General features: G+C 37.7%; 1 protein-coding gene and 1 long non-coding RNA gene across 19 annotated transcripts in view; one reads left to right on the top strand and one right to left on the bottom strand.

Annotated features, from left to right (window-relative positions):
• The window catches only part of R3HDM1 (R3H domain containing 1), a 64334-nt gene that overhangs the window by 44659 nt on the left and 5773 nt on the right, over positions 1-13902 (top strand). For 11 of the 18 annotated variants that reach the window (XM_015868859.2, XM_015868857.2, XM_015868856.2 and 8 more), the window contains 8 exons: positions 1070-1224; positions 2196-2297; positions 4779-5039; positions 5559-5679; positions 8865-9019; positions 9257-9405; positions 11410-11513; positions 12003-12167. In XM_015868859.2, the coding sequence (XP_015724345.1) occupies positions 1070-1224; positions 2196-2297; positions 4779-5039; positions 5559-5679; positions 8865-9019; positions 9257-9405; positions 11410-11513; positions 12003-12167 (1212 nt within the window). The remainder of the gene's footprint in view (positions 1-1069; positions 1225-2195; positions 2298-4778; positions 5040-5558; positions 5680-8864; positions 9020-9256; positions 9406-11409; positions 11514-12002; positions 12168-13902) is intronic. The other 7 variants (XM_015868867.2, XM_015868875.2, XM_015868876.2 and 4 more) reach the window with 5 other exon arrangements.
• Positions 1-13902, bottom strand: part of LOC107316882 — a 44861-nt gene that overhangs the window by 20475 nt on the left and 10484 nt on the right. The window lies entirely within an intron of this gene.

A 13902-nucleotide genomic window follows, 5' to 3' on the forward strand; every position in this document is an offset into this window, starting at 1 on the left:
TGGTTTTTGAGTCATCTTCATTTCACTTATGTCTGTGTCAATGTTTTGCATGTGATTGGTTTCACTTTGTTCCTCCTGCATGGTGGTCATTTCCCAGTTATGTTGGAGAGATTTCCACGTAGCAGCAGGAGAGGGCAGAGAAAGAAATGATTGTGAAGTATTTCTTCATGTTGTAAGCATTTTTTACTCACGCTCTCCTCGGAAAAGCAATAGAACTGCAGAGCGGGCTGTGTGATGTTCATTAAAAAAAGTAGCTGGACTCTCAAGTTGTGATTCTAACTTAAATATGGGCTCTTGCTGATCTGCTGTTCCTTTGGGTTTTGTTGTGGTTTTGTGTTTGTTTGTTTTTTTCTTCCCCCAACCTAGGCAGCAAAACAAGTTACTGTTTATTTATAATTTACTTTGAAGGTTTTTTTGTGTTTTTGTGGGTTTTTTTTAATGGCCTTAGTGGGGTGCTTCAATATTGAAGTTGCAAATTATTAAATAGGACAATAGTATTGCATTATTTCATTGGAAAGCTGAAGGAATTCATTTATGAATAGAAGTACTTCAACCTTGTTAGCAGTTATGGGAATATAATTGCTGCTTCTGCTTTGTGTCTATTCTATACAGGTATTTGCTTTTATTCTGAATTTGCCTGTGTTTCAGTTGATGTTCAAAAAAGTTCATTCATTTAACTGCCTTTTAAAAGGTCCTTAATATGCTGTTTTAGTAGGGTTGTCTTTTATCGTTTCTGCCCCTTTTAAATCCACATAATAAAAATAAGTTGTCTGGACTATCAGGGTATGGTAAATGTTTATCTTTGCTCATTAAGTCAATGCTGGGTTTCTTTGTCTAATTTAAATGTTTATTTACATGTTTTAGCTGCGTGTAGTTGCCTTTTAGTTATGACCATTGTAAATGTAGTTGTGAGGGTTTGGCATAAATTTGATATGAAACAAAATGACTTTATTTCTAAATGTTATTAATTCATTTTGTCTGCTGTAAATATATTTGTCTTAATTTTCTCCAGACTTGGATAACAGAGCTGTCTGTCTCTGGTTGTGTTTGTTCTTCTTCAACCTTTCAGGTCAGCCATTCCTTAATCCAGATGGCACTCCAGTTGTGTACAATCCTCCTATGCCTCAGCAACCGGTTAGGACCCAAGTGCCTGGACCTGCACAACAGCCACCTCTTCCCCCACCACCTCAGCAACAGCCAGCCTCTAATCACATCCTCTCACAGGTGCACATGTCAAATATATGCTGCTTGCATTGATGGTTGATGCTGCCTTACTGCTGTCTGATAAGGAATTAGCAGGTTTGCTCTGTTGACACACATTATAGAAGCAGAAATAGCTGCACAGATATGAGTAAATGGAATTTTTCCCCATAGTTCTCAGAACTGTCAGTTCTCCTAATAACTGAACATGGTAGGCAGTTTTTTCTTAGAAATATAGAAAACAAAAAGATGTACTGAAAATGTTTTGCTATCAAGATTATAGAGGAAATGAAAAGGGGTTCTGTCTTCATCCTGTAACTCATACTCAGACACCCGTCACGTGGTCAGCAAGGTGGGCAGTTAGTCCAGTTGCAGTATTTTTTCATGAAGCTTACTTTTCAGTCAGATGAATTCTTGGGCTGTTCTGTACAAGTCACACTGCTGGCACCAAAGAGGTAGCTTAGAACTGATAGGTGCGAATGCCTCTGTAGTAGCACTTCAGTTTGCCCTACTTACAGTGGCACACACTGAAGAACAGGCTGGTTCTCTGGTATTTAAATGACCACAGTGCACAGAAAATATTTCAGTATTGGGGAATAAAAGTAATATGTTTTATTCTGTGGCTGCTAATAGATTGATTCTGTCTTTAGATGCTTTAAAACAACTTCTGTTTAGAATGTAAGTTTAGTTCTTATTTTATAATTTCAAAACAATCTCTCTGAAAGACATAGTAAATGTTAAATAAAAGCAATCTGCTGACTAACTTTATAGCCAGTATAGTGTGTAACATAAAACAAATGCCTTATTGACTGTGATATTGAAAATTACTTTTAGCTCTATGCAGTCTTTAAACTTAATTAGAAAAAAAAAAAAAAAAGGATCCCTTCCCTTTCTGGTAATATCTGGAACACAGTTGCTTTATTGTCCTGTTACAAAAAAACTTTGTTTTCACTTCTCTTATGTTAACCATGTTTATAAACCTGTTATTTCTTCAGCCTATCCGACCTCTCCAGCCTTCTTCCCAGCCTGTTCAGTACTCTGCAGTCTCTTATCCACCCCCGCTCCTGCCAGTCTCCTCTACCCAGCAATATTCTGTGGTATTATATCTTCTGTTCATTTCCTTTTTGCGTGGGTTAATCGTTAGTGGGAGCTGACCTTTGCTTGGGTTGTTTGTAAGTGATGTGTGATAGCAGTGTAATGACTGGCTAGCTTTTCAGTCACAGTAAAATATCACCTGAGTAGTGGAAAATAGTTCTCTTGAACTTGAAATTAACAAGGAACTGCATACATATATTTAACTAAGAAACAGCTTTTTCAAAGTTTTGTTGGCCAGTCAGTACCTTTTGACTAATGTCCTTCCATCCATCCTTTCCATCCTTGTTGCTTTCTGTCTGCTTTTTCTTCTGCTGACCCCTAATTGCTTTCCAAGGGTCAGCTGTGCTGGGTTTTGTTGAGGTTACTTTTTGAAGCCCCTTTGCAAAAACTCTTAAACAGTTCTTGAGCATCCCATGTTTTCAGTAGGCGGAAGCTGGAACTGGAATCCATTTGTCTCTTGTAAAAATGAGTATCATTTAAGAATCTTATCACTGAGGTAGAGCGAAGCCTACTGAAGGAAAAGCATTATCCAAAGACAAATCTGAACTAGGGCCAGGAAAAATTGAGGCTTTCCAACTCCCCAAACTGCTCTACATGTTATACAGTAGCTATTTTATGATGAATTCAAAGTTTGTATTTTGCTACTGTTTGCAACATAAATCATATCATGTAATAGCAGATGCTCATTAATTGGAATTCAATAGCCTGCATTTAAATAAAATGATATTATAACTGTTAACCTGTACTTCAGATGTACAGTTCTAAAAGGAACTGTACTTCATTAAGGGTGCTTTCTTTTCAGCAGCATTGTTTCTCATGTTATTTGTTTGAGCACATGTAAACTGCACCATGAGTAACTTAACTTCTCAGTTAATTAAATGAGAATGGTTATTTAACCAGTGTGATGCATTGCTTCCAGCAGCAGCTATTTCAGGAGCTAGTTCTGTGCTATAATCTGCAATCATTGTTAGGCATATGCTTGCTCAAACAAAGAATGAAACTCCTTCCAGGCTTATGATGGTTTCAAGCCATTTCGCATTCAGGAAATGAGTTTGAATACTAATTGTGCTGTCAGTTTCAAAAAAGCACTTCTACTGATGGCAACTTAGGTAACTCAGTGAAAAGCATTAATGGACTGAATGAATTAGCACCTGTAGTTGGTGGCAGGAAGATTGGGTTTATCCCTGTTTTGACGATAAAGTTTCGGTGGTTCATCGTTTGCACTGTATGTGTCACTGCAGGAATACTGACCAGATGATGATTTTCTTGTATTGATAGTACAGTACAAATCTGTGCTGCTGGTTTTTGTCCTTTAGACATTTTGAGAGTTAATATTATGTCATAATTAAATATCAGTATCCTTTCTAAACTAGATGTTGTGAGAAGCAGCATGTAAAGTCCGATGCAGAAAAGCATTATGGTTGTCAGTAGGCCTCATTCCAGAAGTGCCACAGGGAAATGTAAATTGTTGATTGAACGAAAACAGATGTTCTGAATTCAGAGGTATTCCAAATAAAGTTTTACATGCAAATACGTATATCAGGTGAATAGTTCCAAGGCTGAAAGTGTAAAATGTCGTCATAAAATATGAATGTAGATGATCTGTAAAAGACAGAAATTGAACTTAGTCTTTGTTGGTTACCTTTTATCTTCTTCAGGGTGATGTGGGAGAGGATCAGGTGCTTTTAACATTTTTGAGTTTTTACACATTTGGAGAGACTGCTTTTTGAAATGCAAAACTGGATGTTTACTGACCAAGACGATACTAGTGATAACTTCTAATTTCTGGGATGCTGCTAATTTGTTTGGTGTTGAATTCCTTGTAAAGAACAAGTGCTTAGGCTTAGTTCAAGTAATAGAAGTTTTCAAATGTCACAGGACTTTGTGCAGTGCCCAGTGCCATCAGTACCATGGTTTCAGTTGTAAATAACCAGTAACCTCTGGAGTGGTTTTTTGCAGTTGTTGAAAGGATTTGGTTTTTTAGCATGAGAACTAGTACATAGTATAACAAGTTTGACAAATGTACCTTGTCATCCAGGATTAAAGCTTCGTTACCTTAAGCTCCTAAAACCAAAAATTGTTTCACCAGTACTTGGTCAGTTTTGCTGTTTTAGCTGGGGTTCTGTGTTTGCATGCAGAATTTGAAGTCCGGTGTATTTTTGACAACTGAATTCTTGCAGTTAAGTAGATAGAGGCAGATATAATAAAATTTAATAAAAATAAAAATATCAGGTATTTGAAGTGAATGGAGTCTCTGAATGTGGATATACTTTCCCACTGTTAGCCCTGAAGACAATTCATTCCTGTGTTCTTATCATGCTCCTTCCTGTTTTTCTTTGGCTGATGTTGCTATTGTACAATAATTTAAGACATTCCTGTCTGAAATCTTTTGTTTCAGATATTTGCCTATTTGCTTTTTTTGTTTGTTTGTTTAAGTATATCTGAATGTAACTTTTTTTGTTGTTTTTTTTAAACTATTACAGCAAGACAACCTAGGATCACAGTTTAGCCATATGAGTCTTGCCCGTCAGCCACCTACTGATCCAGCTGAACCTCACACCACTATGTTCCAGTCCACTGTTGTCCTGCAGCCCCCGCAGCAGTCTGGTTATATCATTGCAGCCGCTCCACCTCCACCGCCTTCTGGCCAGCCGGTTTCTGCTCCGGGCTACTCTCCATCCAGCCACCCTGTCAGCCAGCAGGTCCTTCCGCAGCAGGGATATATGCAGCAAACTGTGCCACAGGTACAAGGGCTTTGTTTCCATCCTACTGAAAGCTATGTTTAGAAACTAATCATGCTGTTTCATCAGAGAGCTTTTGGTAAAGTCTGCCTCCTTATGTGTAGCTGGTCTAAAAAACAAACAAAAAAACCTACCAAAAACACACATTTTGTTATTGGTAGAAATATTTTAAAACTACCAAATGGAAATTGGTCCTGAGATCCTAAATCAGCTTCCCTCCAACCATCTCCATGGTTTCATTGATGGTGCTGCATTTTAGAAGCAATGGGGTTGCTTTCTTCTGACATTGGCTAAAATGGCACACGTAGTCACCAACGCCTGCTAAAAGCAGTTCGTGAAATGAGTACTGATGTAGGAGGATGTAATATCACTGAATTTTCCTTTCTACAATGGAAATCCAAGAAATCAGTCACTAAAGGTTGACTTAAGTTTTGTATCTTCCTTTTACCCTCTTTCTGTTTATGTGTCTGCCTTCTATAAATTTTCAGATACTGAAGCTCTTTAACTGTTGTTTGTCTCTAGATGCCAGCCTGTTATTGTACCCCCAATCAGTATCCGCACTCCAGTCAACAATATCGACCTGTTTCTGTCCATTACAACACACAGCAAAACCAACCATTGGCACAGCCTGGACAGCAGACAGGTTTGTTGAACTTACTCAGCATTTCATTAGAATGCCTTGCATATATATTGTCCTCTGCTTTTAAAACTTGTTTTGCCTTATGATTTCGAATAGAAGTTCACACATTGGACACAGTGCACAACTGAAGCAGAAAAATTTAAGTCAGTTGGTCATGAAACTTGAGATCTGAGCTATAACTGTGAGTGGCTCATGCTGCGAAGTTACAGGATAATTTTTTTTGTCTATAAAATGAATAACTGATAAGACAAAGCAAAAGACTGGGAACTTTCAATGATGTAAAATCGCAGAGATGTGTTTTATCTGCTGAAAGTTCCAAACAAAAGATACTTTTTTTAAGTTGCAGTTTAGTACAATATGGAATAAATCATTTTTCTGTCCATTGACTAACGGTATCTGGATATTGACCAGTATGCATAATAAGAGCTAAAGCTACGTCTGAAATAGCTGGGGCTCAGTATGGGTGGCTGTGTTTGAGCTGAAAGGTAGCATTGCTGCCTGGCTAATGCAGCAGTGGGTCCCTTCCAGCTCCAGATGTTCTGCGAGTCTGTCTGGTCAAGCACAAGAGTGAGCAGATCATGTCTTACAGGGGTTTATTCATTTTATAAAGCGGTTACTAACTATGCAATTATTTTCCAAACACAAATGTGGATAAAAGATGACAGCTTCTGAGAGCGTGGCAACTGAAACCATGTTTGGTTTAACATTATGGGATGGCCTGACTTTGAGCTGTTGAATTCGGGGCCGTAACACTGTCTGAGAGGTTTATATTTCTCACAGTGAACCGGTCTCTTTTTCAGCTGCTTCCTGGCTTCCTTTTTAAAGGGGTTTCAGGTGTTAGGTTTTTCGCTTCTATTTTAAATGCTTTGTTTGTCCAAATATGTAAATAGGAGGAATTGCTCTTTAAGAAAGTAGCATCTCATGTCCTCATAATCATGAGAACTAACCACAGGTTGATTAAAAATCTGGACTACAGTTACTGTAGGAACATCAACTGAAATTCAACTGGCTTCTGCTACAAAATGGCCAGTGATGAAGCTCCTACAGTTGTAACAACAGCTGTCGATGCAATAGTTGGTATCAAGCTGTAGTCGTTACTTGCTAGCCAGCTTACTGTACTTCTGTGTTCGTGCCTGAAAGCCATTTCTCACTCTTAATATGTCATTCAGATAATGTGTTTCTGTAGTCTATCTGCTAACTTATATTAAGTGATTCATTTTAAGTTATGTGAATGTCAAGTAATGCTTCTCCCAGGAGCTACTGTTCTGGAGTATTTCTCTGTTAGGAGACAGTTCACTGTGGCAGGTGTGGCTTTTCTTTTTCTGCTGAGTGCTGTGTTTCTGCCATACCATTTTCAGTGCAGAGGTGAAACTGTGATGCTAGAAATAGAATATTCTTTGGAATGCAGTGGGAAACCTTTATGGCAGTCAATTTCTATTGTACCAGTTGTCTCCACTCGCAAAATCAATTACATCTGTCGCTGGAAGTGCTAGAACAAAGTGACAAATGTTCACAGCTACATTGCAGTGTCTAGGAAGTGAGGGGTTTACATTACAGATGTATTATTGATCGTATCTACCATATTTTGCAGCCCTGTTGCATTCTGTTGCTTTTTAGGTGCTATAGATCATTCTGTAACAAAGTACACTTCAGCATTTTGGTTTTTGCACATAAGAGTGAGTTTTGTGCACAGGCCAAGCTTAGCTTTTACAAACTGTAATTAGAAGTATTCATTCAAGCATGCATTGTTCTAAAGTTGTATAGTACTCTGAAAATATGTAATGTATTGTGTTTCTAATGAACAGCACTCGTAATTAACTGAACCTTCTTCCCTTTAATTTTCTCAAGTAATATGTGATGATGTTACCGGTCTGTCAGTCTTCATTGTTGCAGTCTCTTTAGAAGAGACAACCAGCTGAGACTTAATTCACAGTGTTTGTTGTACCCCGAATGTATGTAATGAATGAGCATCCCTGGGTTTTCTTTTGTGTTAATTGAATAATTATTTACAAAATAGACCAAGCAATTTTTTAAACATGCAGACGCAAAATCCAAGTGTCTTTTTGGGGCTATATTTCCTGTATTAATTATACTTCCATATCAAGCCAGGGAGCATGGGGAATGTCAAGTCTGTTAGAATGTGAATGCACTAGAGTTAAATACAGACTCTTCTTGCCATCAGTTCATCTGGACTAGCCCTGTTTTGTTACTCTGTCGTAGTTGCTGTTGTTGTCTCAGCTACACTAACAGCTAGGGGGTTTTGCTGGTACGGTAAGTACTTAAGCACATAACCTCCAAGATGGAGCAGTGGGGAAAGGAATTTCACTTGTGTTCTGCATGTGCTTTGATCGGGGTAGTAGTTACATCCTAAATGCATTTTAAAAAAAATGTGGGGCACAATGGGCTGGAGCATAATAAATGCACAGGTGCCATTTCCTGTTTGGCACCCAGACCTGTGGGTTTATTTATTTACTTATTTAGACAGGACACTTTTGAAAGGTAAGAGAGGGTACCAGCAATAATAAATGGTTATTATTTATTATTATGCAATATAGGGGTGAATATGAAAGTCGGGCTTTTTCTTTTTTGTTTTTTTCCCCCACATGGTAACATTAAATTTAAAATGTCTTCCATTGTATACAAATGTGACTTTTACCTGGAAGATTTCTCTCAGTTCCTAATTGTTTTAGCATTCCATATTTCAGTTTAGAAATGGCCCTTCCAAAAAGGGACTTGCAAGGTATTCTTCAGCCTTGAATCACTGATACTTTTATCTCTGGGGCACCTGAGATGCTAGAAGTTATCACAACCAGAATTTCAAAGCTGGTATACCTCAAACAGCATTATTTATGACAACTGACAACCCTTGTTCAAATGCCTTCTGCTTTCCCCAGGCAAATCAAGGTGTTAACACATGTAACTCACTAGAGTATAATCAATGCAAGCATGTGAGATCAGCACTGCAGTTAGTATGTGAAGTATTTAATGCTGGTGCCAGATGGATGCAAACGAATAAATCTGTTAATTTCTAATGTTGGTGTCTTTTTATGTGCATGATAAGTTCGGCTCTTACAAAGCTGCCAGATGTAGGAAGCCACTGGAAAATGCCACGTGAACCTCTTCATGTAGGCAACCATGTATAAAATGTGTCAGTTAATTCAAAACAATGTTTAAATGTGTAATTTCAGGTTACCAAGTTTTGCCTAACCAACAGCAAAACTACCAGGGTTTAGTTGGAGTTCAACAGTCTCAGAATCAAAATCTAGTCAGTGGCCAACACAACAATGTTGGGAATCAAATTCAAGGTGTGATCGTTCCATATCCTTCAGTGCCATCTTACCAGGTGAGTAATTTACTCAGTTTTCCAATCTGTGCATTTGGAGTGATCTATTTATAAGTTAAACATTGTTTTGTAAGCAGATGAAATCTGCAAGTGTGTTTCAAAGTGACATGTGGGTGGGAACTTGAAAAAGTAGTAACAATAACCAAAGATAACTGAAATGTGAAGCAGAAGTTTTAAACAAGAGGCAGAAGGAAACACTGTCTGCACAAGGAAGTCTCAAAGCGTTCTCAATTTCAGGTTTCAGTGCCTCAAGGTTCCCAGGCAGTGCCCCAGCAGACATATCAACAGCCTGTAATAATTCCTGGTCAGTCAAATCAAGGATTGCCCACAACAGGAATGCCAGTTTACTACAGTGTCATTCCATCAGGTCAACAGAATAACTTAAGGTAAGTTTAATATAATTATTTGACTTCTCAGCAATGAGGTTTAATTACTCTGAAGAAACTGACAATATCTGCTATATTGCTCCATGTATTGAAATGTATTTTAAAGGCAGACTTGCAAACGCTTTGTTAGGTGTTTATTTTTGCTCTTATGCAGTTAACTGAAACAACCAGTACTGCTTGTTTGAATGTAAATATACTGTTTCATGATGCTTTCAGCAGTCTTTTACTTGTAAGTTTTACATTGTAGTTTGCAGTCTTCCTTTTTTTCTTTTTTCTTTTCCACTCATGAAACACGAGCACATCCAGTAGCAATACCTTCCTGCAGTTATCTCTATTCTCTTTATTCTGAATCTGTGAAGCAGATTACTCCAGCTTCCTTTTGTCCACATAACCAACAAAACCTGTTAGCACAAAGCTGGCTCTGAAATGAGTATAGGAACTTCCTTGTATGTTCAGGTCTTGTTTGAGAAATAATTTTGAGTGCTTATGATAGAACAGATAATTGAATACCTAAAAGAACTCATTACAATTAATGCTTGTTACATGTGTGTTTCAAAAATACTTGGCTTGCAGCTTTTAAACAAGCAGTAGTGGTATGAAGCTTGCTTAAACCATCTGTGAGCGCACAGATTTCAGTATTTATGTTATTGCTGCATGGCTTCATCCAGTTAAATGAATCTGAATTCTTGTTCTTTGTACCCTAAGGTTCTTTTTAACCTTTTCTTCTTTGGCTATGTTTGAGATTCAGTGAAGTCATAGGGAGACATAATGATACACTTTTTTATAGTAAGCTTTATTGCTTGAGCTCTTCTGTCATTTGTGATGGCCATCTCTTTCAAACAGGGTAACTTTTGTTTGGCATTCAGAGCAAACTAGCAGCTTAGGACAGCATCTTACTTTTATTAAAATAGGTGTGTTGCAGCACTTTAACAAAGAACGTAGAATAATGTTCTGCAGAAACTGAATGGCCTCAAACCCACAGGTTGTTACTGCAGACTAACATCAATAGAAAGATGAGAAGCTGAGTGAAAGAGTACATCCTGTGCAGATAGAAAGCAATTTGTTTAAGTTTCCACTGAGTTTTTCCTGTTACAAAATACAAACATTTTTAATTTATAATCAAATACTTGGTCTCAGGGACAAAGGATGGAAAAAATACTTAGATGAAGTCATGTGTGGAAATGGATTCCTAGTGGAGGCTCAACGTGCTTCCTTTATTCTGTAGTTTGAAGTTATTTTAAAGTCTCATTCCCTCAGGATATTCACTTTCTGTTAGTACTGACACGAAGTACCAGACTCTGTAGGCACTGTTCTCAGGTTGTAGTCCTCCAACCTGAGGATGTTCTGTCTGTGTTATGATGGAGTTTGGCTGTGTTGGTTATTGTTTTGCCTTGCATGTCTTGAAAATTAGCTGGCATTAAAAAACTTTCAAAATTACTCTTTTTATATGTATTGCAAATAAATGAAAGGCTATTTCTTTGTCTTCTTCCATGACTGGGTACTTTTTCCCAATCTCTTGTTTGGTAAAGCTGTGCTAAGGCAACCCTTGTAGGTATCTGTCTAAGCTGCCTTACTCTGCACTCAAGTGGATGGGTGTGCTCATCCTGTGTGCTGAGTACACTGACTCAGCTGCTTGGGACCAGCCTCCAGCTGAGAAAACAGCATGTGAATTCCTTGTGGTGGGTTCTGTGGTGGGTATTTAACTGAGACCTAATTATGGTTAATTTTGTACTTCTTTATACCATCTATTTGCACACATATCAAAGTAAATAAATTACTACAGTCTTGATATACCCAGGTCATAAGTTATGGCCAGTGAACAGACTTGAAACTACTGTCTTGTGAAGAACAGATTCCTGGGCAGGGGGTCGGTGGGAATATTACTGATTGAAATCAGTGAAGTCCCAGTAACTTGTAGTATCTGGTGGCAACAAATGCAGTGATTGGGATTAAATGTAACAAACTTCTGTTAGTCACGTTCTTTTCTCTTTATTATTATTACAGTTCATCAGTAGGATATTTGCAGCCTCCTGGATCAGAGCAGATACAGTTTCCTAGAACATCATCACCATGTAACTCACAGCAGCTTCAAGGACAGCAATGTGCAGGTTGGGGGACTAAAGCTTTTTTGGAGCAAATTTCTAGCCATTGTTATCCAGTGTTTGTATATTTGTTACTAAGGGATTGATTTAGAATTAAGTATTTCTTTATTTCCTTCTGTATTCTGTGTTTGAAGTTAGATTGGAGGCAGGTTAACTTCACATCTTAATTTGTTTAAGATTGAAAACTCTCATTACTTTGTTAGAATTCAGTATTGGACACCACAATGCCTTGCATGTCTGCTTTTGAATTGAGATAGACTTGGGAACAATGCGTTCGCAGCCAAATGACTTTAATCTTTTCCCGAGTGGCTGTGTGGGTCTGTTTTTTTTTAAAGATCATAAGAAGATGCTAAAAACTGTAAGCATCCTGGGCTTGGATTGAGAGGAGTGAGGTAGACTTTTCTAATGTTGAAAGGGGAAATTAAATACTCCGAAGTATTCTGTTCTCATGTTTGTTTCTTCTGTTAGCCTTATTTACTGCCTTTACTTCCATAGTTTATAACAACCATTCAAGTCAGAAGCCATCACCTCCTACATTATTGTCACCTTCATCAAAGTCAAAGCCACAACAGGCTGCTTCCATTTTGCACTACAGCATAGTGTCTCCACCCTCATGTAAAAGTTCACCCACTGGTCTTTCCATCATGCAGCCAATAAAAGGTATCTTTCATTGGGATTTTTGTCTAAGCCATTCTGTCTAGAAATTATCAGATTGATTTCATGGCTACTTGTAGAACAACTGTGACTTGAGTGCTGTCTCTGCAAGTACTTTATCATAATTCTTCATCTGAATTACTGTCATTGTAACTTCAAAAATGACCATATCAAATCTAAATGAAACAATAGCCAACTTTATACGAGCAGCCTGGAGGCAGCCTTCTTCAACAGAGAAGAATGTCATTTAGCAGAACTACTTAAATCAGATTTGGAATGTTTTACTCTATAAAATATTAATATATCTTTTTTAAAGGCCTGTATATAGCAGCTTCAATGCAGTATGAAAACAGTAGTGACATAGAGCTTGTCATACCCTTGAAACATTTATAAATATTAATATGCAAACACTTCAGATCTCTGAATTTCCAACCACAATTATCATAAAATTGATGAGCTGGTCAGGAAATTAAGGGCATTAGGGTTAGCCTCCAAACCAGAGGTTTGTAGATCAATCCTTTAATTGTAGTCTGTACTACTGTCCTTATTTTACTGAAAGGGAATTTGATGCATGAGAGGTTCTGTTGGCAACCAAAAAAAAGGCTGTAATTTCCAGCATTGCTATCAGTATTTGTAAGCAATAGCTGGAACAAGTAGGTCAATGACCTAGATTCCATTACAGATTGATGTCTCTTATGACCTATTATCTTTAAAGATATTTTTAGAGACTATTCATTAGTAAATAGGTAACATACAGTTAAGTGGCACGATAGCTGGATCAGCAGTGTATTTTAGTTCACAGGCAATTTTAGTTTTCTTTCTCTTTGGGTGTAATTCTTAAAGACAGCCATTTCCAGATGTCCAAAATTGGTCTAGCGCTGGTTTGTTCTACCCTTATCCTGGTAGTTCTGGTTTTATGCTGCTTTGAAGGCCTGATTCAAACCTGTTAAAGGCTGGGGAATGTGAAAGCCTTCCAAACATTGAGAGAATAAAGAAAAGCATGATCTGAGCAACAGAAATACTGAGGTGATACCTTGAGGAATCATCTCAAGGTAAGGAGGCTGAGGACATACACAGGCTGGTGTTTCTCCTCTTCAGAAATGTTAAGGGAAGCAGACTCAGTCTGGCAGCCTTTCAAGGATTTCTCTTATTGTGCTTTTTAATAGCTGAACATCTGCATCTGCCTTCTATGACATTTGATTTCAAGCATACTTGTTACAGGAAAAGAGTTCCATTTATTCTCACTTACTCAAATGCTGTGGAACTTGTAATAGAAGTAAAGAGAAACAGCATTTGGGGATCTATAGTTCTCTTTTGTAGTTTACCATAGAACTTTCAGCATGTGACATTTGTCGAGCAGTAATGCTGTAGGTTATTTCCTCAGGAGTTCTTATCTCACAGAACAGAGATGACTAAAGGTACGTGCCAAGCACTGTAGAAATTATAAAGCAGTAAAATGTAAATATAACATTTATAATATTTATTAATATATGCATAATTAATAACAAACCAGTGTTGTTCCATGAAAGTTAGTGCGTATATTGGTTTTTGCCTCTTTGCATCAAATTTGCGTACAGAAATTACAGAGGCCTTGCCACTTGGCAGCTTGCTGTGTGTTATGCTGATTATAGCAGCAATCCATAAGCAGAAGTCTGTTTTATTTTGCTGTGCAACAGAATAGAAATATTCACCATGCAGCTTTTACAAGGACAAAGCAGGGACTTTATACATTTTCAGTTTT

This window comes from Coturnix japonica, chromosome 7 (genome assembly GCF_001577835.2).
Source record: "Coturnix japonica isolate 7356 chromosome 7, Coturnix japonica 2.1, whole genome shotgun sequence".
NCBI classification, from domain to species: Eukaryota; Metazoa; Chordata; class Aves; order Galliformes; family Phasianidae; genus Coturnix; species Coturnix japonica.